Here is a 27,150-nt window from a genome sequence, read left to right as displayed (position 1 = left end):
TGTTTGCGGTATTTAACAAGAGAAACCGCGCAAACCACTGAGACTAATTACAAATCTCAGAGTTTAGAGGTGGGCGGGGGGGGGGGATACAACCATAGGACTTTGTAAGTGGACTCTATGAGTCTAAGAGTGAATGGCTTGTATGGGCAATTATAATGGGCATATGTGATAATAAAACTCAAATATAGGCTGCGTAAAGAAAGCAATATGTTGTAGTGGGGATACTGGTAGGTGTGTAGCCTGCTTAACTCATGTAAAAAGATAAGGACAACTATGTTGTACAGGTATTCCTTTGGGGTTTTATATCATTTATACGTAAGTTTCATAAGTGACCTTAACACAAACCCTACCATGTATTACAGTTAGTAGCTAGCTATCTATCTGGGGATACTATGGCCCTGGAAATATCTAAATAGGAAAACATCTCTCACTAAAGACCACACCAACCCTGGAAGCAAAACTGACTGAAGAAGCTGGATCTATGGTAGATAGGAACTGGCACACACGTGTCTGACCTTACGAATCTCTACACATCATTATAGGCCATACCTAGATTAAACACATAATTGGAGTTAGCTCCCAAACACGGGAATTGACATACCACCCTTTGAAAACTATGCCCTCTCTGGGGAGGAGGAGAAGACTGAATCAGAGGAAATGTATAGAATATGAGTGCTATAAGTGAGTGATTACTATACAAAGAATGAGAAATATAAATAGAGTAATAGCGGCCGTATAATCTTTAGTGTTCCCCGTCGTTTGGGTACGGGCCCTATACCCATCAACAGGTACACATATTAAATAAAAGCTGTCTATAGAAATTACATCATTTTCTGAATAGTACTAACATTGAGAGCAAGGGACAGAAAACTCTAATACATGATATAGTATAAAGTAAAATTACCCCAGTCAAATTCTCAATTAAAAGCGACAATATCTTTATATATATTTCTGAATCCGTTCCCCCTAATCTCATATAGTTTTAGTTTTCCAGCTTATAGAGGGATGATATATAGTTTGAAAATCTCTCTAAGATTTAACCTAGATCGCCATGAAGGAATATATTTAGGATGTGTATCCGTAAGCAGGGATTATGCAGCCGGGCACATTAGTGTAGTTATAGATATGCAGAAACATGTACCAATATATTTTAAACAGTTACCAGGGGTTGGAGGTCTAACTAAAAGAATAAGAACAAAAATTTAATAAGATAATTATCCCCATCGTTAGCTTTAGACATGAACAGAGACCAAAGCAAACATAACACACACAAAAAAAAAGGGAACATATGAGACCTCTAGCAAATCTTAAGTAGAACAATAAAGAGACATGCACACAAGGTAGTCGTCCTTATTAAACATGAGGACAGGGGTTCCATTATGTAAGCACATAAGAACAATCAGTTCCATCATAAAGTCAGTCAATACCGTGTTTGGGTCCGCTCATTCTGGCGGGCAATACTTGAAAGGAGTGCACTAATTGGATCAAGGGCAGTTAGCATAGTCATAGGGAGCTCCAGATTAGCCGATGCCCCTTCTCAGGTTACTGGGAGTATGCTGTATTTGTAATGTGAGGCCCTTTGATGTGCACCAATTTACAGTGTCCATCCGATGCTGATAATCCCAGCGTGCACACAATGCAATAACTTTCTCTGAGGCAAGCTTTGGACTTCCCTGATCTGAGCCGGTCATCCCCCAAGGGCGCCTTCTTAGGGTCTGACCCACTACCTCTGCCATGTTGGGTATGCTACAAGGATCATAGTCGGCATGTCTCTTAGGTGCGATTGTGTGCGATGTGCTCACAGTAATACCCGACAGAATGTTAGGTACCTCATGTGGCGGCTCAGTAAATGCTTCCAGCGCATATTCCAACTTAGGGCACTCTAGAGGGAGATGTGCCGAAACAAGATGTACTAGGTTTAGAGCCTGCATTTCTGCAACACAGTCGTCCGTTGTGATACTCTTGCCTGTTTCCTCATCTGACATGTTCCCCAGCACTGCCTGAGTGGGAGGAGGGATGGTGTCCTGTCCGTTGGCAGTTCCAGCATGCTTAACCGCAGCTAACTTCATGAGCTCCTCAGTGTATTGAATATCGCTCTCAGTTCCAGAATGTTTATCGGGAGAAGAGACTCCTCCCGAGACCATAGACCCTGAGCTTTCAGGGAGTCCCAGACCGCGCCCCAGCCCACTAGACTGGCGTCGGTCGTGACGATGACCCACTCTGGTCTGCGGAAACTCATTCCCTGGGACAGGTGGTCCTGGGTTAGCCACCAATGGAGTGAGTCTCTGGTCTTCTGATCTACTTGAATCACTGGAGACAAGTCTGTATAGTCCCCATTCCACTGTTTCAGCATGCACAGTTGTAATGGTCTTAGATGAATTTGCGCAAAAGGAACTATGTCCATTGCTGCAACCATCAACCCTACTACTTCCATGCACTGAGCTATGGAAGGACGTGGAACAGAATGAAGAACTTGACAAGCGTTTAGAAGTTTTGACTTTCTGACATCTGTCAGGAAAATCTTCATTTCTAAAGAATCTATTATTGTCCCCAAGAAAGGAACTCTTGTCGACGGAGACAGGGAACTTTTTTCTATGTTCACTTTCCATCCGTGAGATCTGAGAAAGGCCAGAACGATGAGTGTGTGAGCCTTTGCCTTTGAAAGAGACGACGCTTGTATCAGAATGTCGTCCAAGTAAGGTGCCACTGCAATGCCCCTTGGTCTTAGAACCGCTAGAAGGGACCCTAGTACCTTTGTGAAAATCCTTGGAGCAGTGGCTAGCCCGAATGGGAGAGCCACAAACTGGTAATGTTTGTCCAGAAAGGCGAACCTTAGGAACTGATGATGATCTTTGTGGATAGGAATATGTAGATACGCATCCTTTAGATCCACGGTAGTCATAAATTGACCCTCCTGGATTGTAGGTAAAATCGTTCGAATGGTTTCTATTTTGAACGATGGCACTCTGAGAAATTTGTTTAGGATCTTTAAATCCAGAATTGGTCTGAAAGTTCCCTCTTTTTTGGGAACTACAAACAGATTTGAGTAAAACCCCATTCCTTGTTCCACGGTTGGAACTGGGTGTATCACTCCCATTTTTAACAGGTCTTCTACACAATGTAAGAATGCCCGTCTCTTTATTTGGTTTGAAGATAAATGAGACATGTGGAACCTTCCCCTTGGGGGTAGTTCCTTGAATTCCAGAAGATAACCCTGAGAAACTATTTCTAGTGCCCAGGGATCCTGAACATCTCTTGCCCAAGCCTGAGCGAAGAGAGAGAGTCTGCCCCCTACTAGATCCGGTCCCGGATCGGGGGCTACTCCTTCATGCTGTTTTGTTAGCAGCAGCAGGCTTCTTGGCCTGCTTACCCTTGTTCCAGCCTTGCATCGGTTTCCAAGCTGGTTTGGTTTGCGAAGCATTACCCTCTTGTCTAGAGGCTGCAGAGTTGGAGGCCGGTCCATTCCTGAAATTGCGAAAGGAACGAAAATTAGACTTATTCTTGGCTTTGAAAGGCCTATCTTGTGGGAGGGCGTGGCCCTTACCCCCAGTGATGTCTGAGATAATCTCTTTCAATTCTGGCCCAAAAAGAGTTTTACCCTTGAAGGGGATATTAAGCAATTTTGTCTTGGAAGATACATCCGCTGACCAAGACTTTAGCCAGAGCGCTCTGCGCGCCACAATTGCAAACCCTGAATTTTTCGCCGCTAATCTAGCTAACTGCAAAGCGGCATCTAAAATAAAGGAATTAGCTAACTTTAGTGCGTGAACTCTGTCCATAACCTCCTCATACGGAGTCTCTCTACTGAGCGACTTTTCTAATTCCTCGAACCAGAACCACGCTGCTGTAGTGACAGGAATAATGCACGAAATAGGTTGCAGAAGGTAACCTTGCTGTACAAAAATCTTTTTAAGCAAACCCTCCAATTTTTTATCCATAGGATCTTTGAAAGCACAATTATCCTCGATAGGAATAGTAGTGCGCTTGGCTAGTGTAGAAACTGCCCCCTCGACCTTAGGGACTGTCTGCCATAAGTCCTTTCTGGGGTCGACCATAGGAAATAATTTCTTAAATATAGGAGGGGGGACAAAAGGTATGCCGGGGCTTCTCCCACTCCTTATTCACTATGTCCGCCACCCGCTTGGGTATAGGAAAAGCGTCGGGGTGCACCGGAACCTCTAGGAACTTGTCCATCTTGCACAATTTTTCTGGAATGACCAGGTTGTCACAATCATCCAGAGTAGATAACACCTCCTTAAGCAGTGCGCGGAGATGCTCTAATTTAAATTGAAATGTCACAACATCAGGTTCTGCCTGTTGAGAAATTTCCCCTGAATCTGAAATTTCCCCATCTGACAAAACTTCCCTCATGGCCACTTCAGATTGGTGTGAGGGTATGACAGAGCAATTATCATCAGCGCCCTCCTGCTCTACAGTGTTTAAAACAGAGCAATCGCGCTTTCTCTGAAATGCAGGCATTTTGGATAAAATATTTACTATGGAGTTATCCATTACTGCCGTCAATTGTTGCATAGTAACAAGCATTGGCGGGCTAGAAGTACTAGGGGTCTCCTGCGTGGGCAAAACTGGTGTAGACACAGAAGGAGATGATGTAGAACTATGTCTACTCCCTTCATCTGATGAATCATCTTGGGCAACTTTACTATCTGTGGCAGTACTGTCCTTACTTTGTTTGGACGCTATGGCACAATTATCACACAATTTTGAAGGGGGAGACACATTGGCTTCCATACATACAGAACATAGTTTATCTGAAGGTACAAACATGTTAAACAGGCTTAAACTTGTCAATAAAGTACAAAAACCGTTTTAAAACAAAACCGTTACTGTCTCTTTAATTTCAGACCTTTAACCCTTAAAATGAGGAAACCGGAGCCGGTTACAGTTTTAACCCCTCTACAGTCCCAGCTACAGCCTTTGCTGCGACTTTACCAAACCCAGGGGGGTATACGATACCAAATGAAGCCTTCTAGGGACCTTTTCAACTACTTTCAGACCCACACACATGCAGCTGCATGTCCTGCTCTCAAAAGTAACTGCGCAGTAATGGCGCGAAAATGAGGCTCAGCCTACTACAGGGAAGGCCCTTCCTGACTGGAAAGGTGTCTAAACCAGTGCCTAACGTAAAAAAAAAAAAAAAAAAACGTTCCCCAAAGTTTATAAAGTGTGAATTTCAACATCAAGCTGTATAAAATGCCCAAATAAAGCAATCAATCTTGCCCATAAAAGTGTCTACCAGTTTTATAGCCCATATTAAGCCCTTTATTCTGTTTGAGACTAAGAAAATGGCTTACCGGTCCCCATGAGGGGAAATGACAGCCTTCCAGCATTACACAGTCTTGTTAGAAATATGGCTAGTCATACCTTAAGCAGAAAAGTCTGCTGTTTCCCCCAACTGAAGTTATTTCATCTCAACAGTCCTATGTGGAAACAGCAATCGATTTTAGTTACTGTCTGCTAAAATCATCTTCCTCTCACAAACAGAAATCTTCATCCTTTTCTGTTTCAGAGTAAATAGTACATATCAGCACTATTTTAAAATAACAAACTCTTGATAGTAGAATAAAAAACTACAACTAAACACCACATACTCTTCACCATCTCCGTGGAGATGCTGCCTGTGCAACGGCAAAGAGAATGACTGGGGTGGGCGGAGCCTAGGAGGGACTATATGGACAGCTTTTGCTGTGCTCTTTGCCATTTCCTGTTGGGGAAGAGAATATTCCCACAAGTTATGGATGACGCCGTGGACCGGACACACCAATGTTGGAGAAATAAGTGTTATTAATCATTTCTTTTTAGGTTCACAAATATTCTTAAAAACACAGAGGCTAAAACATTTTATGCTTTCAAAATATATATATATATATATATATATATACACACACATACACATACACACACACACACATTCATTTCTATGCAGTGTTCAAAATTATACAAAAATACAGCAGACCATAGATTGTTATATATTTATTTATCCAGATATCTCATTAAATCAGTTGCTCTTATATGTATGCACATGCACTCATGTATACGCTCCGAGCATGTTTATGCACATGTATGAATGTGTGGGCATATGTGTGTGCGCATTCATTTATACGCACCCACACGCATGTTTATGCACATGTATAAATGTGTGGGCATGTGTGTGCACACGCACTCATGTATACGCACCCAGCATGTTTATGCGCATGTATGAATGTGTGGGCATGTGTGCGCACACAATTATGTATACGCACCCAGCGTCTTTATGCACATGTATGAGTGTGTGGGCATTTGTGTGTGTGTTACATAGATGACCTACTTTTTATAGTTAAAAGACCACTCAATGATTCCTCATACCATACGTGTAAGACTTGCCTTGTGTGTTTGTAATCTGTCTGGGGATAGTCTAGTTTATATTTGTTTTAATAAACAGAATTTTTTTTTTTAATAACTTTTTCTCTAACCGAGTAGTGCCTGCTCCTCCGTGTGCTCCCCTTTGGATTTCTTCGGCCTGATCTGCCGCTCCAGGTATTTTTGGGAAGCAGGTTGTATTTTTCAGAATCAAGTTGCCCTGAACAATAGTTTGACCGTGTTCCGGATACCCCTCTTGACTGCTTGCATTTGTGTGTGAGTTTGTGCACTCATGTATATGCACCCAGCGTGTTTATGGGCATGTATGCGCGCACACACACTCATGTATACGGACCCACACACGTGTTTTTTTTAGCATGTATGAGAGTGTGTGTGTGTGTGTGGGTGTGTGGGTGTGTGCGGGCGTGTGCGTATGTATATATGTGTGTATTTTTTGGCATCCCGGGTTAAACAATTTTATTTCAAATCCACATTATTATTTTACTCATTTAGGTCACAATTGGGGCACTTTAGTTATCCTCTTTAGGGTCATCTTATTTGTTTAGTTTTTAGGTGTGGGTGATAACCACATTCCACATATGTCTCTTTATAGGATGGTTCTTGACTATTTACTATATTATTATAGAACTATTAGCTAGTACACATTGTTTCACACATTCACATAACTTGTACCTTACAAATAATTTTATTGTAGTTGTACACTATAAGGGGTGTGCTTGTCATATTCTCCTTACCATACGTACACTTATATATACATATTTTGTATAGTTACACACACTTGTATATTCATTCACACAAATATCCGTAAAAGGCCCTTTTTTATTCCCGCACGTCACATTATACAAACCCCGTATAATACACAGAGGGTTACAGTACATTTCACTATCTTTATATTGTCCCCAGAGAGGTTATCCAATATGATCACAATATGCTGCTAGTCTGTTTACGATGTTCTGTTACGTCATCGCAACACATCCTCTGAGGGAGGAGCTGCGTCAGCCATGCTTTTAGGGAGGCGACAATGTATTATGTATTGTATTTATCATTTCACTCCGGCCTCAGTGCAAGAAGAAGGATTGTTCAGTTTAAGGGCGGGGGAACAACTTCACGCCCCCCTCGCCACTCCAGATATCCACGCCAATTAGCTGATATATATATATTGGTAAGTTTTATAGTATCATTTGGTTCTGGATCAGTTGTGGACAATTTGTATCCATTACACATGGGTTGATTGTTTATCCTGGATGCCGAAACTCATCTGAATAGGCTTTATTAACATACGGTAACACACCTGTATATGTTGCATGCCTGCCTTAAAGATTTTTTATAGGTTGGTAATATCATGCCCCAAAGGGGGATGATATTTTATTGATTGTTAGCTGACCTTTATTTAAAAGGTAACTTTTATGATAGTATACTATGCCTGATGAAACAGCGTTAGCTCTGAGAAACGCGTTGCACGTTTGATTCTATTTTATTGTTCATTGTACTTGGTACATGGTTTTATAAGTTGTTTATGTATCATTTTAATAAATGAACTTTGAACCTCGGCTATTTATGAGCTAGAGCTACTGAACAGTATTATCGAGTTGATGACTATGTTCCAGTGACACAGTGTTCCTGCTGTCAAATATCCAGCCTGCCTCTAATATCACATTTGGGTGCTCTTACGAAATGCGAGTACACTGCCACCAGCTGAGCATTTGTGTATATTCCGTATTTACTGATACACACATGCGGCGCCTCTTCTGTTTGTATATTTGTAGAAATTCCACTCCGCCAGCGAGAGAGGAGAGTGCAGCCCGTATGTGATGTGAATTTCGCTGGAGATATCTTTGCATTGGGAGATTTATTTGGATGTTAACGCATGAACTTGGACTTTCCCATATTTTATATCCATCTGTGGGTTTACCTTTGTTCATATACCTCCTTTATCTGCTCATTATTTTTTGTTAGTTATTATACTACTCATTGTGTGCACCCTAGTGTAAGTGTGAGTTCTAATCTGCCCTTTTTGTAATACCTGTAGTAGTCGGCATCGTCTATTGCAGTCCCAAACTCTATCAGCCGGTCATCCAGCGAGTAAGAAACCATGTTTACACCCTCATTCACAATGACTGAAGTTTTCCCATCATTCCTCTCTAGGTCAGCAATGTCCCCCTGAAAGCAACAAAATAACCAATCACAATGCGGTAAAGGGGTTATGTTAATATTACCCACAACACAGTAATGCGCCAAGATAAACCTCAGGCACATACAAAAAAGGCCTAGCATTGATATTAACATGCCAAGGATACACACAGATGGTTTATCCACAGATGGGCAGATAGCAAGTGTATACATTAGACACAAGTATTAGTACTACAGGATTATCTGAAGACAAACAAGTGTATAATAACACTAGACACAAGTATTAATACTACAGGATTATCTGAAGACAAACAAGCGTATAATAAACAACTAGACACAAGCATTAGTACTACAGGATTATCTGAAGACAAACAACCATATAATAAACATTAGACACAAGTATTAGTACTACAGGATTATCTGAAGACAAACAACCATATAATAAACACTAGACACAAGTATTAGTACTACAGGATTATCTGAAGACAAACAAGTGTATAATAACACTAGACACAAGTATTAATACTACAGGATTATCTGAAGACAAACAAGTGTATAATAAACATTAGACACAAGTATTAGTACTACAGGATTATCTGAAGACAAACAACCATATAATAAACACTAGACACAAGTATTAGTACTACAGGATTATCTGAAGACAAACAAGTGTATAATAACACTAGACACAAGTATTAATACTACAGGATTATCTGAAGACAAACAAGCGTATAATAAACATTAGACACAAGTATTAGTACTACAGGATTATCTGAAGACAAACAACCATATAATAAACACTAGACACAAGTATTAGTACTACAGGATTATCTGAAGACAAACAAGTGTATAATAAACAACTAGACACAAGCATTAGTACTACAGGATTATCTGAAGACAAACAAACATATAATAAACACTAGACTCAAGTATTAATAATACAGGATTATCTGAAGACAAACAAGTGTATAATAAACACTAGGCACAAGCATTAGTACTACAGGATTATCTGAAGTCAAACAAGTCTATAATAAATACTATACACAAGTATTAATACTACAGGATTATTTGAAGACAAACAAGCGTATAATAAACAGACAAGTATTAGTACTACAGGATTATCTGAAGACAAACGAGTGTATAACACTAGGCACAAGTATTACTACTACAGGATTATCTGAAGACAAACAAGCGTATAATAAACACTAGGCACAAGTATTACTACTACAGGATTAACTGAAGACAAACAAGTGTATAATAAACACTAGACACAAGTATTAATAATACAGGATTATCTAAAGACAAATAAGCGTATAATAAACACTAGGCACAAGTATTAATACTACAGGATTATCTGAAGACAAACAAGCGTATAATAAACACTAGACAAGTATTAATAATACAGGATTATCTAAAGACAAACAAGTGTATAATAAACACTAGGCACAAGTATTAGTACTACAGGATTAACTGAAGACAAACAAGTGTATAATAAACACTAGACAAGTATTAGTACTACAGGATTATCTAAAGACAAACAAGCGTATAATAAACACTAGACACAAGTATTAGTACTACAGGGTTATCTAAAGACAAACAAGCGTATAATAAACACTAGACAAGTATTAATAATACAGGATTATCTAAAGACAAACAAGTGTATAATAAACACTAGACACAAGCATTAGTACTACAGGATTATCTGAAGACTAACAAGTGTATAATAAACACTAGGCACAAGTATTAGTACTACAGGATTATCTGAAGACAAACAAGTGTATAATAAACACTAAACAAGTATTAATAATACAGGATTATCTGAAGACAAACAAGCGTATAATAAACACTATACACAAGTATTAGTACTACAGGATTATCTGAAGACAAACAAGCGTATAATAAACACTAGACACAAGTATTACTACTACAAGATTATCTGAAGACAAACAAGCGTATAATAAACACTAGGCACAATTATTAGTACTACAGGATTATCTGAAGACAAACAAGTCTATAATAAAGACTAGACAAGTATTAGTACTACAGGATTATCTGAAGACAAACAAGCGTATAATAAACACTAGGCACAATTATTAGTACTACAGGATTATCTGAAGACAAACAAGTCTATAATAAACATAAATAAAAAGAGAGAAGCGCTCAACCTGGGAACGAACAATAGCATAATAGCTTGCTCTATTGCTAGTTACCACCCAAGAAGCAGCCTCTTTTTGCTCAACATGTGCCTTTCACAGAGAAGAACTTTCCTGAAGCATATCAGTCTGATCCTGACTCCACAGCACAGTCCAGCCCGGAAATACCAGGCAATCCCTCTCTGAACGAGAGAAACAGCAAAACCCCAGACGTACGTTTCGGCCTATTGTGGGCCTCGTCAGTGAGGTGCAGCCATATCCCGCGGGAATCCAGACGTGGACCCGTTGCTCAGTGTGCCTAGAGGGATATGGCTGCATCTCACTGACGAGGCCCACAATAGGCCGAAACGTACGTCTGGGGTTTTGCTGTTTCTCTCGTTCAGAGAAGGACTGTACTGTGAAGTCAGGATCAGACTGATATGCTTCAGGAAAGTTTTTCTCTGTGAAAGGCACATGTTGAGCAAAAAGAGGCTGCTTCTTGGGTGGTAACTAGCCATAGAACAAGCTATTATGCTATTGTTCGTTTCCAGGTTGAGCGCTTCTCTCATTTTATTTAAGTCTATAATAAAGACTAGACACAAGTATTAGTAATACAGGAGAATATAAAGACAAAAAACATAAATTATGCTTACCTGATAATTTTCTTTTCTTCTGACGGGAAGAGTCCACAGCTGCATTCATTACTTTTGGGGATTCAGAACCTGGCCACCAGGAGGAGGCAAAGAAACCCCAGCCAAAAGCTTCAAATATTTCCCCCACTTCCCTCATCCCCCAGTCATTCAGCCGAGGAACAAGGAACAGTAGGAGAAATATCAGGGTGAAAAAAGGTGCTAGAAGAACAAAAATATACTGCCGCCCATAAATAAAGTGCGGGCGGGAGCTGTGGACTCTTCCTGTCAGAAGAAAAACAAAATTTATGCTTACCTGATAAATTTATTTCTCTTGTGGTGTATCCAGTCCACGGATCATCCATTACTTGTGGGATATTCTCCTTCCCAACAGGAAGCTGCAAGAGGATCACCCACAGCAGAGCTGACTATATAGCTCCTCCCCTAACTGCCACCTCCCAGTCATTCGACCGAAGACAAGCAAGAGAAAGGAGAAACTATAGGGTGCAGTGGTGACTGTAGTTTGAAAATAAAAAAACACCTGCCTTAAAATGACAGGGCGGGCCGTGGACTGGATACACCACAAGAGAAATAAATTTATCAGGTAAGCATAAATTTTGTTTTCTCTTGTAAGGTGTATCCAGTCCACGGATCATCCATTACTTGTGGGATACCAATACCAAAGCTATAGGACACGGATGAAGGGAGGGACAAGGCAGGCGCTTAAACGGAAGGCACCACTGCCTGTAAGACCTTTCTCCCAAAAATAGCCTCCGAAGAAGCAAAAGTATCAAATTTATAGAATTTAGAAAAAGTATGAAGCGAAGACCAAGTCGCCGCCTTACAAATCTGTTTAACAGAAGCCTCATTCTTAAAAGCCCATGTGGAAGCTACCGCTCTAGTAGAATGAGCTGTAATTCTTCCAGGAGGCTGCTGGCCAGCAGTCTCATAAGCTAAGCGTATTATACTCCTTAGCCAAAAAGAAAGAGAAGTTGCCGAAGCCTTTTGGCCTCTCCTCTGTCCAGAGTAGACAACAAACAATGCAGATGTTTGACGAAAATCTTTAGTAGCTTGTAAATAAAACTTTAAAGCACGAACCACGTCAAGATTGTGTAATAGACGTTCCTTCTTTGAAGAAGGATTAGGACACAGTGAAGGAATAACAATTTCCTAATTGATATTCCTATTAGATACTACCTTAGGAAGAAACCCAGGTTTGGTACGTAAAACTACCTTATCTGCATGGAAGATCAGATAAGGGGAATCACACTGCAAGACAGATAACTCTGAAACTCTTCGAGCCGAAGAGATAGCTACTAAAAACAGAACTTTCCAAGATAACAGCTTGATATCTATGGAATGTAAGGGTTCAAACGGAACCCCTTGAAGAACTTTAAGAACTAAATTTAAACTCCATGGCGGAGCAACAGGTTTAAACACAGGCTTGATTCTAACTAAAGCCTGACAAAACGCCTGAACGTCTGGAACCTCAGCCAGATGTTTGTGCAAAAGAATAGACAGAGCAGAAATCTGTCCCTTTAAGGAACTAGCTGACAAACCCTTCTCCAATCCTTCTTGGAGAAAAGATAATATCCTAGGAATCCTGACCTTACTCCATGAGTAACCCTTGGATTCACACCAATGAAGATATTTACACCATATCTTATGATAGATTTTCCTGGTGACAGGCTTTCGCGCCTGTATTAAGGTATCAATGACCGACTCGGAGAAACCACGCTTTGATAAAATCAAGCGTTCAATCTCCAAGCAGTCAGACACAGAGAAATTAGATTTGGATGGTTGAAAGGACCCTGAAGTAGAAAGTCCTGTCTCAGAGGCTGAGTCCATGGTGGAAAGGATGACATGTCCACCAGATCTGCATACCAAGTCCTGCGTGGCCACGCAGGTGCTATCAAAATCACCGATGCTCTCTCCTGCTTGATCTTGGCAATCAGACGAGGGAGCAGAGGAAACGGTGGAAACACATAAGCCAGGTTGTAGAAGACCAAGGCACTGCTAGAGCATCTATCAGTGCTGCCTTGGGATCCATGGACCTGGATCCATAACAGGGAAGCTTGGCGTTTTGACGAGACGCCATGAGATCCAGTTCTGGTTTGCCCCAAAGTTGAATCAACTGTGCAAACACCTCCGGATGGAGCTCCCACTCCCCCAGATGAAAAGTCTGTTGACTTAGAAAATCCGCCTCCCAGTTCTCTACTCCTGGGATATGGATAGCTGATAGATGGCAAGAGTGAATCTCTACCCATCGAATTATCTTTGAAACCTCCAACATTGCTAGGGAACTCCTTGTTCCCCCTTGATGGGTGAAGTAAGCTACAGTCGTGATGTTGTCCGACTGAAATCTGATGAACCTGACCGCAGCTAGCTGAGGCCAAGCCTGAAGAGCATTGAATATCGCTCTTAGTTCCAGAATATTTATCAGAAGGAGTGACTCCTCCTGAGTCCACGATCCCTGAGCCTTCAGGGAGTTCCAGACTGCACCCCAGCCCAGAAGGCTGGCATCTGTTGTTACTATTGTCCAATCTGGCCTGCAGAAGGTCATACCTTTGGACAGATGGACCCGAGATAGCCACCAGAGAAGAGAATCTCTGGTCTCTTGATCTAGATTTAGTAGAGGGGACAAATCTGTGTAATCCCCATTCCACTGACTGAGCATGCAGAGTTGCAGCGGTCTGAGATGTAGGCGGGCAAACGGCACTATGTCCATTGCCGCTACCATTAAGCCGATTACTTCCATACACTGAGCCACTAAAGGGCGAGAAGTAGAATAAAGAACACGGCAGGAATTTAGAAGTTTTGACAAGCTGGCCTCTGTCAGGTAAATCTTCATTTCTACAGAATCTATCAGAGTTCCCAGGAAGGAAACTCTTGTGAGAGGGGATAGAGAACTCTTTTCTTCGTTCACTTTCCACCCATGAGACCTCAGGAATGCCAGAACATTGTCCGTATGGGACTTGGCAATTTGAAAATTCGACGCCTGTATCAGAATGTCGTCTAAGTAAGGGGCTACTGCTATATCCCGCGGCCTTAGGACCGCCAGAAGTGACCCCAGAACCTTCGTAAAGATTCTTGGTGCAGTAGATAACCCAAAGGGAAGAGCTACAAACTGGTAATGCCTGTCTAGGAAGGCGAACCTGAGAAACCGATGATGATCTCTGTGTATCGGAATGTGAAGATAAGCATCCTTTAAGTCCACGGTAGTCATATATTGACCCTCCTGGATCATAGGTAGGATGGTTCGAATAGTCCCCATTTTGAAGGATGGGACCCCGAGAAAACAGAATTTATGTTTACCTGATAAATTTCTTTCTCCAACGGTGTGTCCGGTCCACGGCGTCATCCTTACTTGTGGGATATTCTCTTCCCCAACAGGAAATGGCAAAGAGCCCAGCAAAGCTGGTCACATGATCCCTCCTAGGCTCCGCCTACCCCAGTCATTCGACCGACGTTAAGGAGGAATATTTGCATAGGAGAAACCATATGGTACCGTGGTGACTGTAGTTAAAGAAAATAAAATATCAGACCTGATTAAAAAAAAACCAGGGCGGGCCGTGGACCGGACACACCGTTGGAGAAAGAAATTTATCAGGTAAACATAAATTCTGTTTTCTCCAACATAGGTGTGTCCGGTCCACGGCGTCATCCTTACTTGTGGGAACCAATACCAAAGCTTTAGGACACGGATGAAGGGAGGGAGCAAATCAGGTCACCTAAATGGAAGGCACCACGGCTTGCAAAACCTTTCTCCCAAAAATAGCCTCAGAAGAAGCAAAAGTATCAAACTTGTAAAATTTGGTAAAAGTGTGCAGTGAAGACCAAGTCGCTGCCCTACATATCTGATCAACAGAAGCCTCGTTCTTGAAGGCCCATGTGGAAGCCACAGCCCTAGTGGAATGAGCTGTGATTCTTTCGGGAGGCTGCCGTCCGGCAGTCTCGTAAGCCAATCTGATGATGCTTTTAATCCAAAAAGAGAGAGAGGTAGAAGTTGCCTTTTGACCTCTCCTTTTACCTGAATAAACAACAAACAAGGAAGATGTTTGTCTAAAATCCTTTGTAGCATCTAAATAGAATTTTAGAGCGCGAACAACATCCAAATTGTGCAACAAACGTTCCTTCTTTGAAACTGGTTTTGGACACAGAGAAGGTACGATAATCTCCTGGTTAATGTTTTTGTTAGAAACAACTTTTGGAAGAAAACCAGGTTTAGTACGTAAAACCACCTTATCTGCATGGAACACCAGATAAGGAGGAGAACACTGCAGAGCAGATAATTCTGAGACTCTTCTAGCAGAAGAAATCGCAACTAAAAACAAAACTTTCCAAGATAATAACTTAATATCAACGGAATGTAAGGGTTCAAACGGAACCCCCTGAAGAACTGAAAGAACTAAATTGAGACTCCAAGGAGGAGTCAAAGGTTTGTAAACAGGCTTGATTCTAACCAGAGCCTGAACAAAGGCTTGAACATCTGGCACAGCTGCCAGCTTTTTGTGAAGTAATACCGACAAGGCAGAAATCTGTCCCTTCAGGGAACTTGCAGATAATCCTTTTTCCAATCCTTCTTGAAGGAAGGATAGAATCCTAGGAATCTTAACCTTGTCCCAAGGGAATCCTTTAGATTCACACCAACAGATATATTTTTTCCAAATTTTGTGGTAAATCTTTCTAGTCACAGGCTTTCTGGCCTGAACAAGAGTATCGATAACAGAATCTGAGAATCCTCGCTTCGATAAAATCAAGCGTTCAATCTCCAAGCAGTCAGCTGGAGTGAAACCAGATTCGGATGTTCGAACGGACCCTGAACAAGAAGGTCTCGTCTCAAAGGTAGCTTCCAAGGTGGAGCCGATGACATATTCACCAGATCTGCATACCAAGTCCTGCGTGGCCACGCAGGAGCTATCAAGATCACCGACGCCCTCTCCTGCTTGATCCTGGCTATCAGCCTGGGGATGAGAGGAAATGGCGGGAACACATAAGCTAGTTTGAAGGTCCAAGGTGCTACTAGTGCATCCACTAGAGCCGCCTTGGGATCCCTGGATCTGGCCCCGTAGCAAGGAACTTTGAAGTTCTGACGAGAGGCCATCAGATCCATGTCTGGAATGCCCCACCGGTGAGTGACTTGGGCAAAGATTTCCGGATGGAGTTCCCACTCCCCCGGATGCAATGTCTGCCGACTCAGAAAATCCGCTTCCCAATTTTCCACTCCTGGGATGTGGATAGCAGACAGGTGGCAGGAGTGAGACTCCGCCCAAAGAATAATTTTGGTTACTTCTTCCATCGCTAGGGAACTCCTTGTTCCCCCCTGATGGTTGATGTACGCAACAGTCGTCATGTTGCCTGATTGAAACCGTATGAACCTGGTCCTCGCAAGCTGGGGCCAGGCCTGGAGAGCATTGAATATCGCTCTCAGTTCCAGAATATTTATCGGTAGAAGAGATTCTTCCCGAGACCAAAGACCCTGAGCTTTCAGGGATCCCCAGACCGCGCCCCAGCCTATCAGACTGGCGTCGGTCGTGACAATGACCCACTCTGGTCTGTGGAACATCATCCCTTGAGACAGATTGTCCAGGGACAGCCACCAACGGAGTGAGTCTCTGGTTCTCTGATTTACTTGTATCTTCGGAGACAAGTCTGTATAGTCCCCATTCCACTGACTGAGCATGCACAGTTGTAATGGTCTTAGATGAATGCGCGCAAAAGGAACTATGTCCATCGCCGCCACCATCAACCCGATCACTTCCATGCACTGAGCTATGGAAGGAAGAGGAACGGAATGAAGTATCCGACAAGAGTCCAGAAGCTTTGTTTTTCTGGCCTCTGTTAGAAAGATCCTTATTTCTAAGGAGTCTATAATTGTTCCCAAGAAGGGAACCCTTGTTGACGGGGATAGAGAACTCTTTTCCACGTTCACTTTCCAGCCGTGAGATCTGAGAAAGGCCAGGACAATGTCCGTGTGAGCCTTTGCTTGAGGAAGGGACGACGCTTGAATCAGAATGTCGTCCAGGTAAGGTACTACTGCAATGCCCCTTGGTCTTAGCACCGCTAGAAGGGACCCTAGTACCTTTGTGAAAATCCTTGGAGCAGTGGCTAATCCGAAAGGAAGCGCCACGAACTGGTAATGTTTGTCCAGGAATGCAAACCTTAGGAACCGATGATGTTCCTTGTGGATAGGAATATGTAGATACGCATCCTTTAAATCCACCGTGGTCATGAATTGACCTTCCTGGATGGAAGGAAGGATAGTTCGAATGGTTTCCATCTTGAACGATGGGACCTTGAGAAATTTGTTTAAGATCTTGAGATCTAGGATTGGTCTGAACGTTCCCTCTTTTTTGGGAACTATGAACAGATTGGAGTAGAACCCCATCCCTTGTTCTCTTAATGGAACAGGATGAATCACTCCCATTTTTAACAGGTCTTCTACACAATGTAAGAACGCCTGTCTTTTTATGTGGTCTGAAGACAACTGCGACCTGTGGAACCTCCCCCTTGGGGGAAGTCCCTTGAATTCCAGAAGATAACCCTGGGAGACTATATCTAGCGCCCAAGGATCCAGAACATCTCTTGCCCAAGCCTGAGCGAAGAGAGAGAGTCTGCCCCCCACCAGATCCGGTCCCGGATCGGGGGCCAATATTTCATGCTGTCTTGGTAGCAGTGGCAGGTTTCTTGGCCTGCTTTCCCTTGTTCCAGCCTTGCATTGGTCTCCAAGCTGGCTTGGCCTGAGAAGTATTACCCTCTTGCTTAGAGGACGTAGCACCTTGGGCTGGTCCGTTTTTACGAAAGGGACGAAAATTAGGTCTATTTTTTGCCTTGAAAGGCCGATCCTGAGGAAGGGCGTGGCCCTTACCCCCAGTGATATCAGAGATAATCTCCTTCAAGTCAGGACCAAACAACGTTTTCCCCTTGAAAGGAATGTTTAGTAGCTTGTTCTTGGAAGACGCATCAGCCGACCAAGATTTCAACCAAAGCGCTCTGCGCGCCACAATAGCAAACCCAGAGTTCTTAGCCGCTAACTTAGCCAATTGCAAAGAGGCGTCTAGAGTGAAAGAATTAGCCAATTTGAGAGCATTGATTCTGTCCATAATCTCCTCATAAGGAGGAGAGTCACTATCGAGCACCTTAAGCAGTTCATCAAACCAGAAATATGCGGCAGTAGTGACAGGGACAATGCATGAAATGGGTTGTAGAAGGTAACCCTGCTGAACAAACATCTTTTTAAGCAAACCTTCTAATTTTTTATCCATAGGATCTTTGAAAGCACAACTATCCTCTATGGGAATAGTGGTGCGTTTGTTTAAAGTAGAAACCGCTCCCTCGACCTTGGGGACTGACTGCCATAAGTCCTTTCTGGGGTCGACCATAGGAAACAATTTTTTAAATATGGGGGGAGGGACGAAAGGAATACCGGGCCTTTCCCATTCTTTATTAACAATGTCCGCCACCCGCTTGGGTATAGGAAAAGCTTCTGGGAGCCCCGGCACCTCTAGGAACTTGTCCATTTTACATAGTTTCTCTGGGATGACTAAATTTTCACAATCATCCAGAGTGGATAATACCTCCTTAAGCAAAATGCGGAGATGTTCCAATTTAAATTTAAATGTAATCACATCAGATTCAGCCTGCTGAGAAATGTTCCCTAAATCAGTAATTTCTCCCTCAGACAAAACCTCCCTGGCCCCCTCAGATTGGGTTAGGGGCCCTTCAGAGATATTAATATCAGCGTCGTCATGCTCTTCAGTAACTAAAACAGAGCAGCCACGCTTACGCTGACAAGGGTTCATTTTGGCTAAAATGTTTTTGACAGAATTATCCATTACAGCCGTTAATTGTTGCATAGTAAGGAGTATTGGCGCGCTAGATGTACTAGGGGCCTCCTGAGTGGGCAAGACTCGTGTAGACGAAGGAGGGAATGATGCAGTACCATGCTTACTCCCCTCACTTGAGGAATCATCTTGGGCATCATTGTCATTATCACATAAATCACATTTATTTAAATGAATAGGAATTCTGGCTTCCCCACATTCAGAACACAGTCTATCTGGTAGTTCAGACATGTTAAACAGGCATAAACTTGATCAGAAAGTACAAAAAACGTTTTAAAATAAAACCGTTACTGTCACTTTAAATTTTAAACTGAACACACTTTATTACTGCAATTGCGAAAAAACATGAAGGAATTGTTCACAATTCACCAAATTTTCACCACAGCGTCTTAAAGCCTTGAAAATATTGCACACCAATTTTGGAAGCTTTAACCCTTAAAATAACGGAACCGGAGCCGTTTTAAGCTTTAAACCCCTTTACAGTCCCTGGTATCTGCTTTGCTGAGACCCAACCAAACCCAAAGGGGAATACGATACCAAATGACGCCTTCAGAAGTCTTTTATAAGTATCAGAGCTCCTCTCACATGCGACTGCATGCCATGCCTCTCAAAAACAAGTGCGCAACACCGGCGCGAAAATGAGACTCTGCCTATGCTTTGGGAAAGCCCCTAAAGAATAAGGTGTCTAAAACAGTGCCTGCCGATATTATTATATCAAAATACCCAGATAAAATGATTCCTCAAGGCTAAATATGTGTTAATAATCAATCGATTTAGCCCAGAAAAAGTCTACAGTTTAAATAAGCCCTTGTGAAGCCCTTATTTACAATCGTAATAAACATGGCTTACCGGATCCCATAGGGAAAATGACAGCTTCCAGCATTACATCGTCTTGTTAGAATGTGTCATACCTCAAGCAGCAAGGGACTGCAAACTGTTCCCCCAACTGAAGTTAATTGCTCTCAACAGTCCTGTGTGGAACAGCCAAGGATTTTAGTTACGGTTGCTAAAATCATTTTCCTCATACAAACAGAATTCTTCATCTCTTTTCTGTTTCTGAGTAAATAGTACGTACCAGCACTATTTGAAAATAACAAACTCTTGATTGAATAATGAAAAACTACAGTTAAACACTAAAAAACTCTAAGCCATCTCCGTGGAGATGTTGCCTGTACAACGGCAAAGAGAATGACTGGGGTAGGCGGAGCCTAGGAGGGATCATGTGACCAGCTTTGCTGGGCTCTTTGCCATTTCCTGTTGGGGAAGAGAATATCCCACAAGTAAGGATGACGCCGTGGACCGGACACACCTATGTTGGAGAAATTTGTTTAGGATCTTGAGATCTAAGATTGGTCTGAAGGTTCCCTCTTTCTTGGGAACCACAAACAGATTTGAATAGAAGCCTTGTCCCCGTTCCTCCTTTGGAACTGGGTAGATCACTCCCATAACTAGGAGGTCGTGAACACAATGTAAGAATGCCTCTCTCTTTATCTGGTTTGCAGATAATAGTGAGAGGTGAAATCTTCCTTTTGGGGAAGAAGCTTTGAAGTCCAGAAGATACACCTGGGACACAATTTCCAACGCCCAGGGATCCTGGACAACTCTTGCCCAAGCCTGGGCGAAGAGAGAAAGTCTGCCCCCTACTAGATCCGTTACCGGATCGGGGGCTGATCTTTCATGCTGTCTTAGAGGCAGCAGCAGGCTTTTTGGCCTGCCTTCCTTTGTTCCAAGCCTGGTTAGGTCTCCAGACCGGCTTGGACTGGGCAAAATTTCCCTCTTGTTTTGTATTAGAGGAAGTTGATGCTGCGCCAGTCTTGAAGTTTCGAAAGGCACGAAAAACATAATTTATGTAAGAACTTAACTGATAAATTAATTTCTTTCATATTAGCAAGAGTCCATGAGCTAGTGACTACCCACAATTCAGTTTAACGAATAGCCAAGAAGTGGGGTGATAAGAAAGGAGCGAAAGCATCAAAATAAGGAATTGGAATAATTGTGCTTTATACAAGAAAATCATAACCACCACAAAAAAAGGGGTGGGCCTCATGGACTCTTGCTAATATGAAAAATTAATTTATCAGGTAAGTTCTTACATAAATTATGTTTTTTTTTTTTTTTTTTTTTTTTTTTTTTTTTATTGAGGTTAAGATCACAAAACAACATATATGTGATACATTGAAAAAGAATGCATAGGTACAAAAAAAGAAATATTCACAATATACACATGATGAAAAAGAACATTATTTTTGTTGCATCACAAAAAAAGAACAGAAGCAAGAAACAAAAATAGTCTCAACCTCATTTTTCTATTTTTTCTTTTTCTCTAGCTTCAGGATATTCAAAATTATATAATGATATAGTGCTTATTCTTCTTCAGAAAATGTTAATGTGAATTGAACTTTCAGATGCAACGTATACTATAATTTACATTATTTTGTCATACTATATCTTATCTTTTAAATAACAGTCTTAACAATAGTTAAGTTTTACCCTTTTCTTCCCTTTCCGTCTTAGGTCAATTATTCACAAAAAAAAAAAAAAAAAAAATCAACCAACCTAACATACCTAATCCACTAGGGGAAAGAGGACTTAAACAACCAGACAACACTAAGCATAGTAACACTAAAACACAACATGTAACTATCCCAAACAAAAAAAAAAAAAAAAAAAAAAAAAGGAAAAGAGGGGGGGATGGGAGATGAGCAGAGAAGACTACCATAGTCCCAACAATACTAGTTCTGAGTTCCTAAATGGGTATATCATATGTTCTCTTTCATTTAATGGAAATATCTTAATAAAAGCTGTCCATTTTTTAAAGAAACCTTCAATATCATTCTCTTCTTCTATATTAGTGTCTCTTTGCTCTATTATATATTGTTTTTTTAGGCAGTTTTTGAGCTCATTTATACTGGGGCTAGCCCTTCCTTTCCATTTTTTGAAGATTAAATATCTTGCCGCTAGAATAATCATATTGATTATTTTATTATGCTTCCGAAGATCTTTCGTTGCTTCCCATAAAAAGATTACAGAGATTATGTCCAACCTCAGAGGAGAGATTTTTAAAACTTGATTAATCCAGTATTCTATCTTAGCCCAAAAATGTTTAATCTTGGGGCATTCCCAGATCATATGGATAAGATCTGCTGATTGTAATGAGCATTTTGGGCATGTACAAAAATTAATATTCCCACATCTTGTCCCTTTTTTTGGAGTGTAGTAGGTCCTATACAATAACTTAATGTGGGATTCTCTCCATGTGGCTGATAAAGTAATTTGTGATACTTTTAAAATAGAAGCCTGGATTTTATTTGAATTTATAGGATGTTGAGTTATCATAGAATCCCATGCAACTGCTAAGTTTCCTAGATTCATCTCCCCTTTATTAGATATCAATAATTGATAGCATGGTGAGATTGACATAAACCCATTTTTAGCTAATACAAGCCAATTCTCCAGCTTTCCCCAGGACCAGTTCCAACCAGATTCATTTATTATCTTAGTTATGAAGTGTCTAATTTGTAAATATGCAAAGAATTCTTTATTGCTAAGGCTGAATTCTCTTTTTAAACTTTCAAATGTTTTAATGCAGTGGCCATTCCAGTCTATCATCTGAGAGATGTTATTCAAACCTAATGTGTGCCATTTTTGGAAGGGTGCCGATTGTATTCCCGCTTGAAATTTAGGGTTCCCTTTAATTGGCATATAATTCGAGACACTTCCTTTAATAGATAATAACTTGCATATCTTTCTCCATACCTGTAGTGGATATATTAATGTTTTGAATATCTTAATTTCCTGGGGGATTGTCTTAGGACTACAGTGTATTAAGGCTGTGGGAAGGTATGGTAGACTTACATTTTTTTCAAGTTCATTGTTTGTTACATAATCTTTATTTAGAATCCAATCTATAACTATTCGGGCCAGTGAGGCCAGATTGTAGAATTGTATATCTGGCAGTGCAAGTCCGCCGTACTTCTTAGGAAGTGAAAGTTTCATTAACGAAATTCTGGGTTTTTTGTTCTGCCATATAAAAATTCTCATCATACTATTAATTTTTTCAATATCTTTCCTTCTGAGGATTATTGGAGTATTCTGTAAAATGAATAATAACTTTGGAAGCAGGATCATTTTAAATGCGGCAATGCGACCTGAAATCGAGAGTGGGAGATTCTGCCATAATTTCAAACTCACCTCAATCTCTCTCAGTACTGGTTTTACATTAAGATCATAACATTTGTCTAAATCGGAAGTGATCATTATCCCCAAGTATCTAAATGATTCTGAGACTCTAAAAGGAATTTCTATCGAAGAATCAGGATTCCTTCTAATCTATAATAATTCAGATTTTAACGCATTAATCCTATAACCCGAGAAGGATCCGAATTGTTCTATAATTGAAATAAGTATAGGTATATTGTTTTGCGTGTTAGAGATATATAGCAGGATGTCATCCGCGTATAACGCAATTTTAAGCTCTGTTCTACCTATCTTTATTCCTTCCATTTGTGTTCTTATTGCTATTGCCAAAGGTTCAATTGAAATGTTAAAGAGGAGAGGGGAGAGGGGGCATCCCTGGCGTGTTCCCCTTTCCAATGATATTTCCGAAGATAGTGTATTATTAACAATTAACCTCGTGAATGACTTTTTATATAAGTTCTCCACAAATTTATGGAAATGTCCTCTGAACCCAAACCTATAGAGAGACGAAAGCAAATGATCCTGATGAATTGAATCAAATGCTTTTTCTGCATCAATTGAAACAATTGCTAAATCTGGGGAGTCCCCCTCTCTCCTCTGCCCCGCCAAATCAGTAGATTTAAAATAATCTATAGTGACTAATACTTCCCTGATCTTTGCTGTTAGATTTCGTTTCTGCAAAAATCCTGCTTGGTCTTTATGTATTATTTCCGGAAGTACCAATTGCAATCTCTTGGCTAAAATGGAGGTCAGGATCTTATAATCGGAATTTAATAATGCTATGGGCCTATAAGATTCCTTTTTTGTCGGATCCTTCCCGGGTTTAAGAATCAGTGTAGTGTGAGATGCACAAAATTGAGGCGAGACTACCTTTCCATCAATAAACATGTGGTTAAAAAGCTTACTTAGCGGTGAAACAACGAATGGTGCAAGGATTTTGTAAAATTCATTTGGTAATGCATCTGGACCAGGTGCCTTATTTGATGGAAGATCCTGAATAGTCTTTAGAATTTCTTCCTGAGAAATTGGGGAGTTAACCATTAGCATTTTTTCACCGTCAAGTACAGGGTGGACAATTTTGCTCCAGAATTCATCTGATTTAACTTTATCTGAATCCCTTAGAGAGTAAATCTTTGAAAAATATTCTGAGAAAATGTTGGAAATATCATCTATATTTATATGGGTTTTCTGCTTATGCAGAAGCTTATCTATTAATGGGGATCTTTTCTCTCTTTTTAACAGATTGGCCAATAACTTTCCAGCCTTATTGCCATAGCGATAAAGTCTTGCCTGAAGTTTAAGCTCCTTCTGAGTCTCTCTATAGGTTAGAAATGAGTCTCTTTCGTTTTTTGCTCCAATGTATCTGATCCAACTTCCCGGGGAGTTATCAAGCAAATAGCGATTATATGAGTTAATTACAGCTTTTGTCACTTCTGATTCTCTAATTCTTAGTGTTTTATTTCTATTAGCAATATATGAAATCATTTCCCCCCTAAGAACTGCCTTTGCAGCCTCCCAGAAAATATCTGGGCGATCAACATAAGTCTTGTTAAATTCAGCATACTCTTCATATTTGCTTTTTAACCAGTTTTTAAATTTTACATCATTCGTCAGCCATGTGGGGAAGAAGAAGCGAGAGGATCCTAGTTTGAAGTCATTATATTGAATTTCTATTGTAATAGGGCTATGATCTGATATACAAATAGGGAGTATTTTGGCTATAATTTTCATTTTACATAGTCTTTCATCAATAAGGAACAAGTCTATTCTAGATAGAGTCTTATGAGCTCGAGACAGACAGGTGAAATCTCTTAGATCTGGGTTCTGGAGTCTCCATATGTCCCTGACTAACAAATTTTTGGAAATTTTCTTAAACATTTTAGTTTCTAGGCTGTCTCGCTTATTCCTCCCCACCGTAGGCTTCTGTCTAAGTCTATCCAAGGGTTGGTGTGGGGCCATATTGAAATCCCCGCCTAGAATTAGGTATCCTGTTGATTCAGAAATTATTTTTGATTGCAGAGTGTCCCAGAACATTGAATCAAACACATTAGGAGCGTATAGATTACAAAGTGTATATAGGATTCCTTCTATCTTTAATTTTAAAATTATATATCTCCCTTCCGGGTCTGAAATACTGTGCAAAGTTTCATATTTAATTCTTTTCCCTAGCAAAATTGCCACGCCTCTCTTCCTTTTTGTGCCTGTGGATATGCACTTCCTGCATATTTAAATGAGTTTCTTGTAGCATAGCTATATCAGTACCAATTTTTTGTAATTGAACCAAAACTGATTTTCGTTTGATGGGGGAGGTGAGACCTCCAATATTCCAGGAGGTTATCTTACACTTATCTGCCCTGCCCATCCCTCATCCACCCTGAGAGAAAAAAAAAAAAAAAAAAAAGAAGGAATTCCTAAAGCTATATACCCTCCTAGTGCAGGCATTCCCCCGGGGGCCCTGCACAACCCCCTTACAGAACTTACACCTTGCATCATATATCTAACTGTAGTCTATAAACTCGGAAATTATGCTGATTTTTCTTTTATTTTATTTTCTTTCTTTCACCTATTGTCATTCCTTCCCAGTTCTTCTACAAATTTCTCTGCTTTTTCTGCAGATTCAAAAAAATGGACTTCATCATTGAGAGTAACTTTTAATTTAGCTGGGTAAATTATGGTGGCACGGTAACCTGCTTTAATAAGTTTCGTGCAAGTAGGGGATAGCTCTTTTCTTTTCCCCGCTGTTTCAGCGGAGAAATCTTGGAATAATAGTATATTGTTTGTCCCTAAGGAGATAGGTTGGTTCTTTCGGTAGTACTGAAAGATTACCATCTTATCCTGAAAATTTAGTAGTTTAGCTATTATTGGTCTAGCTCTGATCTTCCCTCTTCCTTCGTCAGATTGGCGCCCTACTCTGTGGGCCCTTTCAACTATTATTGGAGGGTAAGAAGGAGGTAATCCTAGTATTTGTACTAAGGTTTCAGATATAAATTTTCCCAAATTTTCATATTGTTTCCCCTCTGGGACCCCTATTATTCTTAGATTGTTTCTCCGCGAGCGATCTTCAAGATCCTCTATTTTAGCTTGTATTTTGGATAGCATTATATCTGCAGCTTTTAATTTAGAGCTATGGATTGAGCTGACATCCTCCAAGTCTGACACTCTTTGTTCAGCTTCTTGAAGTCTATTTGAGAATTGTCTGATTTCGTTAGTAAGAGATACAATATCTTGTTTAATCTCAAGTTTGAGAGATTCAAATCTTGGGGCAAGTGCTTCAGTTATACTGGATACTAATGCTTGAGTATCTGCACTTTCTTTGTTATAGGAGAGGTTAGAGGAAAGTGAATGAATATCTACCTGTGTTTCTATCACATTTTTATTTTTCTTGTCTTTATGTCTAGCCGCCATAGCTGGTGAAGGGGTCTTAATGTGCGTGTGCACGAATTTATCCATGAATTGATTAAGTGCTTAGAAAAAACAAAGAGGGGCGGGGGATGAATTCCCCCGCCCAAAAGTGCCAATTAGTGAAAAAAGGTGTTATGTATTGTGAGGAGGGAGAAAAAAAAAAAAAAAAAAAAAAAGGGGAGAGTGAGAAGTGGGTTGTGAGGATATTCAGTGAGGGTGTGCAAAAAAAGAAAAAAAAAAAGTGAGTTATAGTGTTTTTAAATTATGGCGGTGTGTTACTTTAGGCAAACGTTACACCAAAACAAGCTTAACCTATGTATCAGATTATTCTTTTCTCCTATTTCTAATAACTGCGATCACTCCTAATTCCTGAAGAGTTAGGCTATACTTTAACAGTATCCAATTTACTTATAATTTGTACTCAATTTTTGTGTA

At 40.6% G+C, this 27,150-nt stretch overlaps 1 protein-coding gene across 1 annotated transcript in view; it reads right to left on the bottom strand.

The window, feature by feature from the left end:
* The window catches only part of IFT172 (intraflagellar transport 172), a gene marked incomplete in the record, with an annotated part of 949,422 nt that overhangs the window by 795,808 nt on the left and 126,464 nt on the right, over positions 1-27,150 (bottom strand). Inside the window, 1 exon segment of the mRNA XM_053710932.1 lies at positions 8,405-8,541. Coding sequence (XP_053566907.1) covers positions 8,405-8,541 — 137 coding nt within the window.

This window comes from Bombina bombina, chromosome 4, assembly GCF_027579735.1.
Source record: "Bombina bombina isolate aBomBom1 chromosome 4, aBomBom1.pri, whole genome shotgun sequence".
Lineage (NCBI taxonomy): Eukaryota > Metazoa > Chordata > Amphibia > Anura > Bombinatoridae > Bombina > Bombina bombina.
The sequence above is the reverse complement of the archived record's forward strand: the minus strand, read 5'-3'. Positions and strand labels throughout refer to the sequence as shown.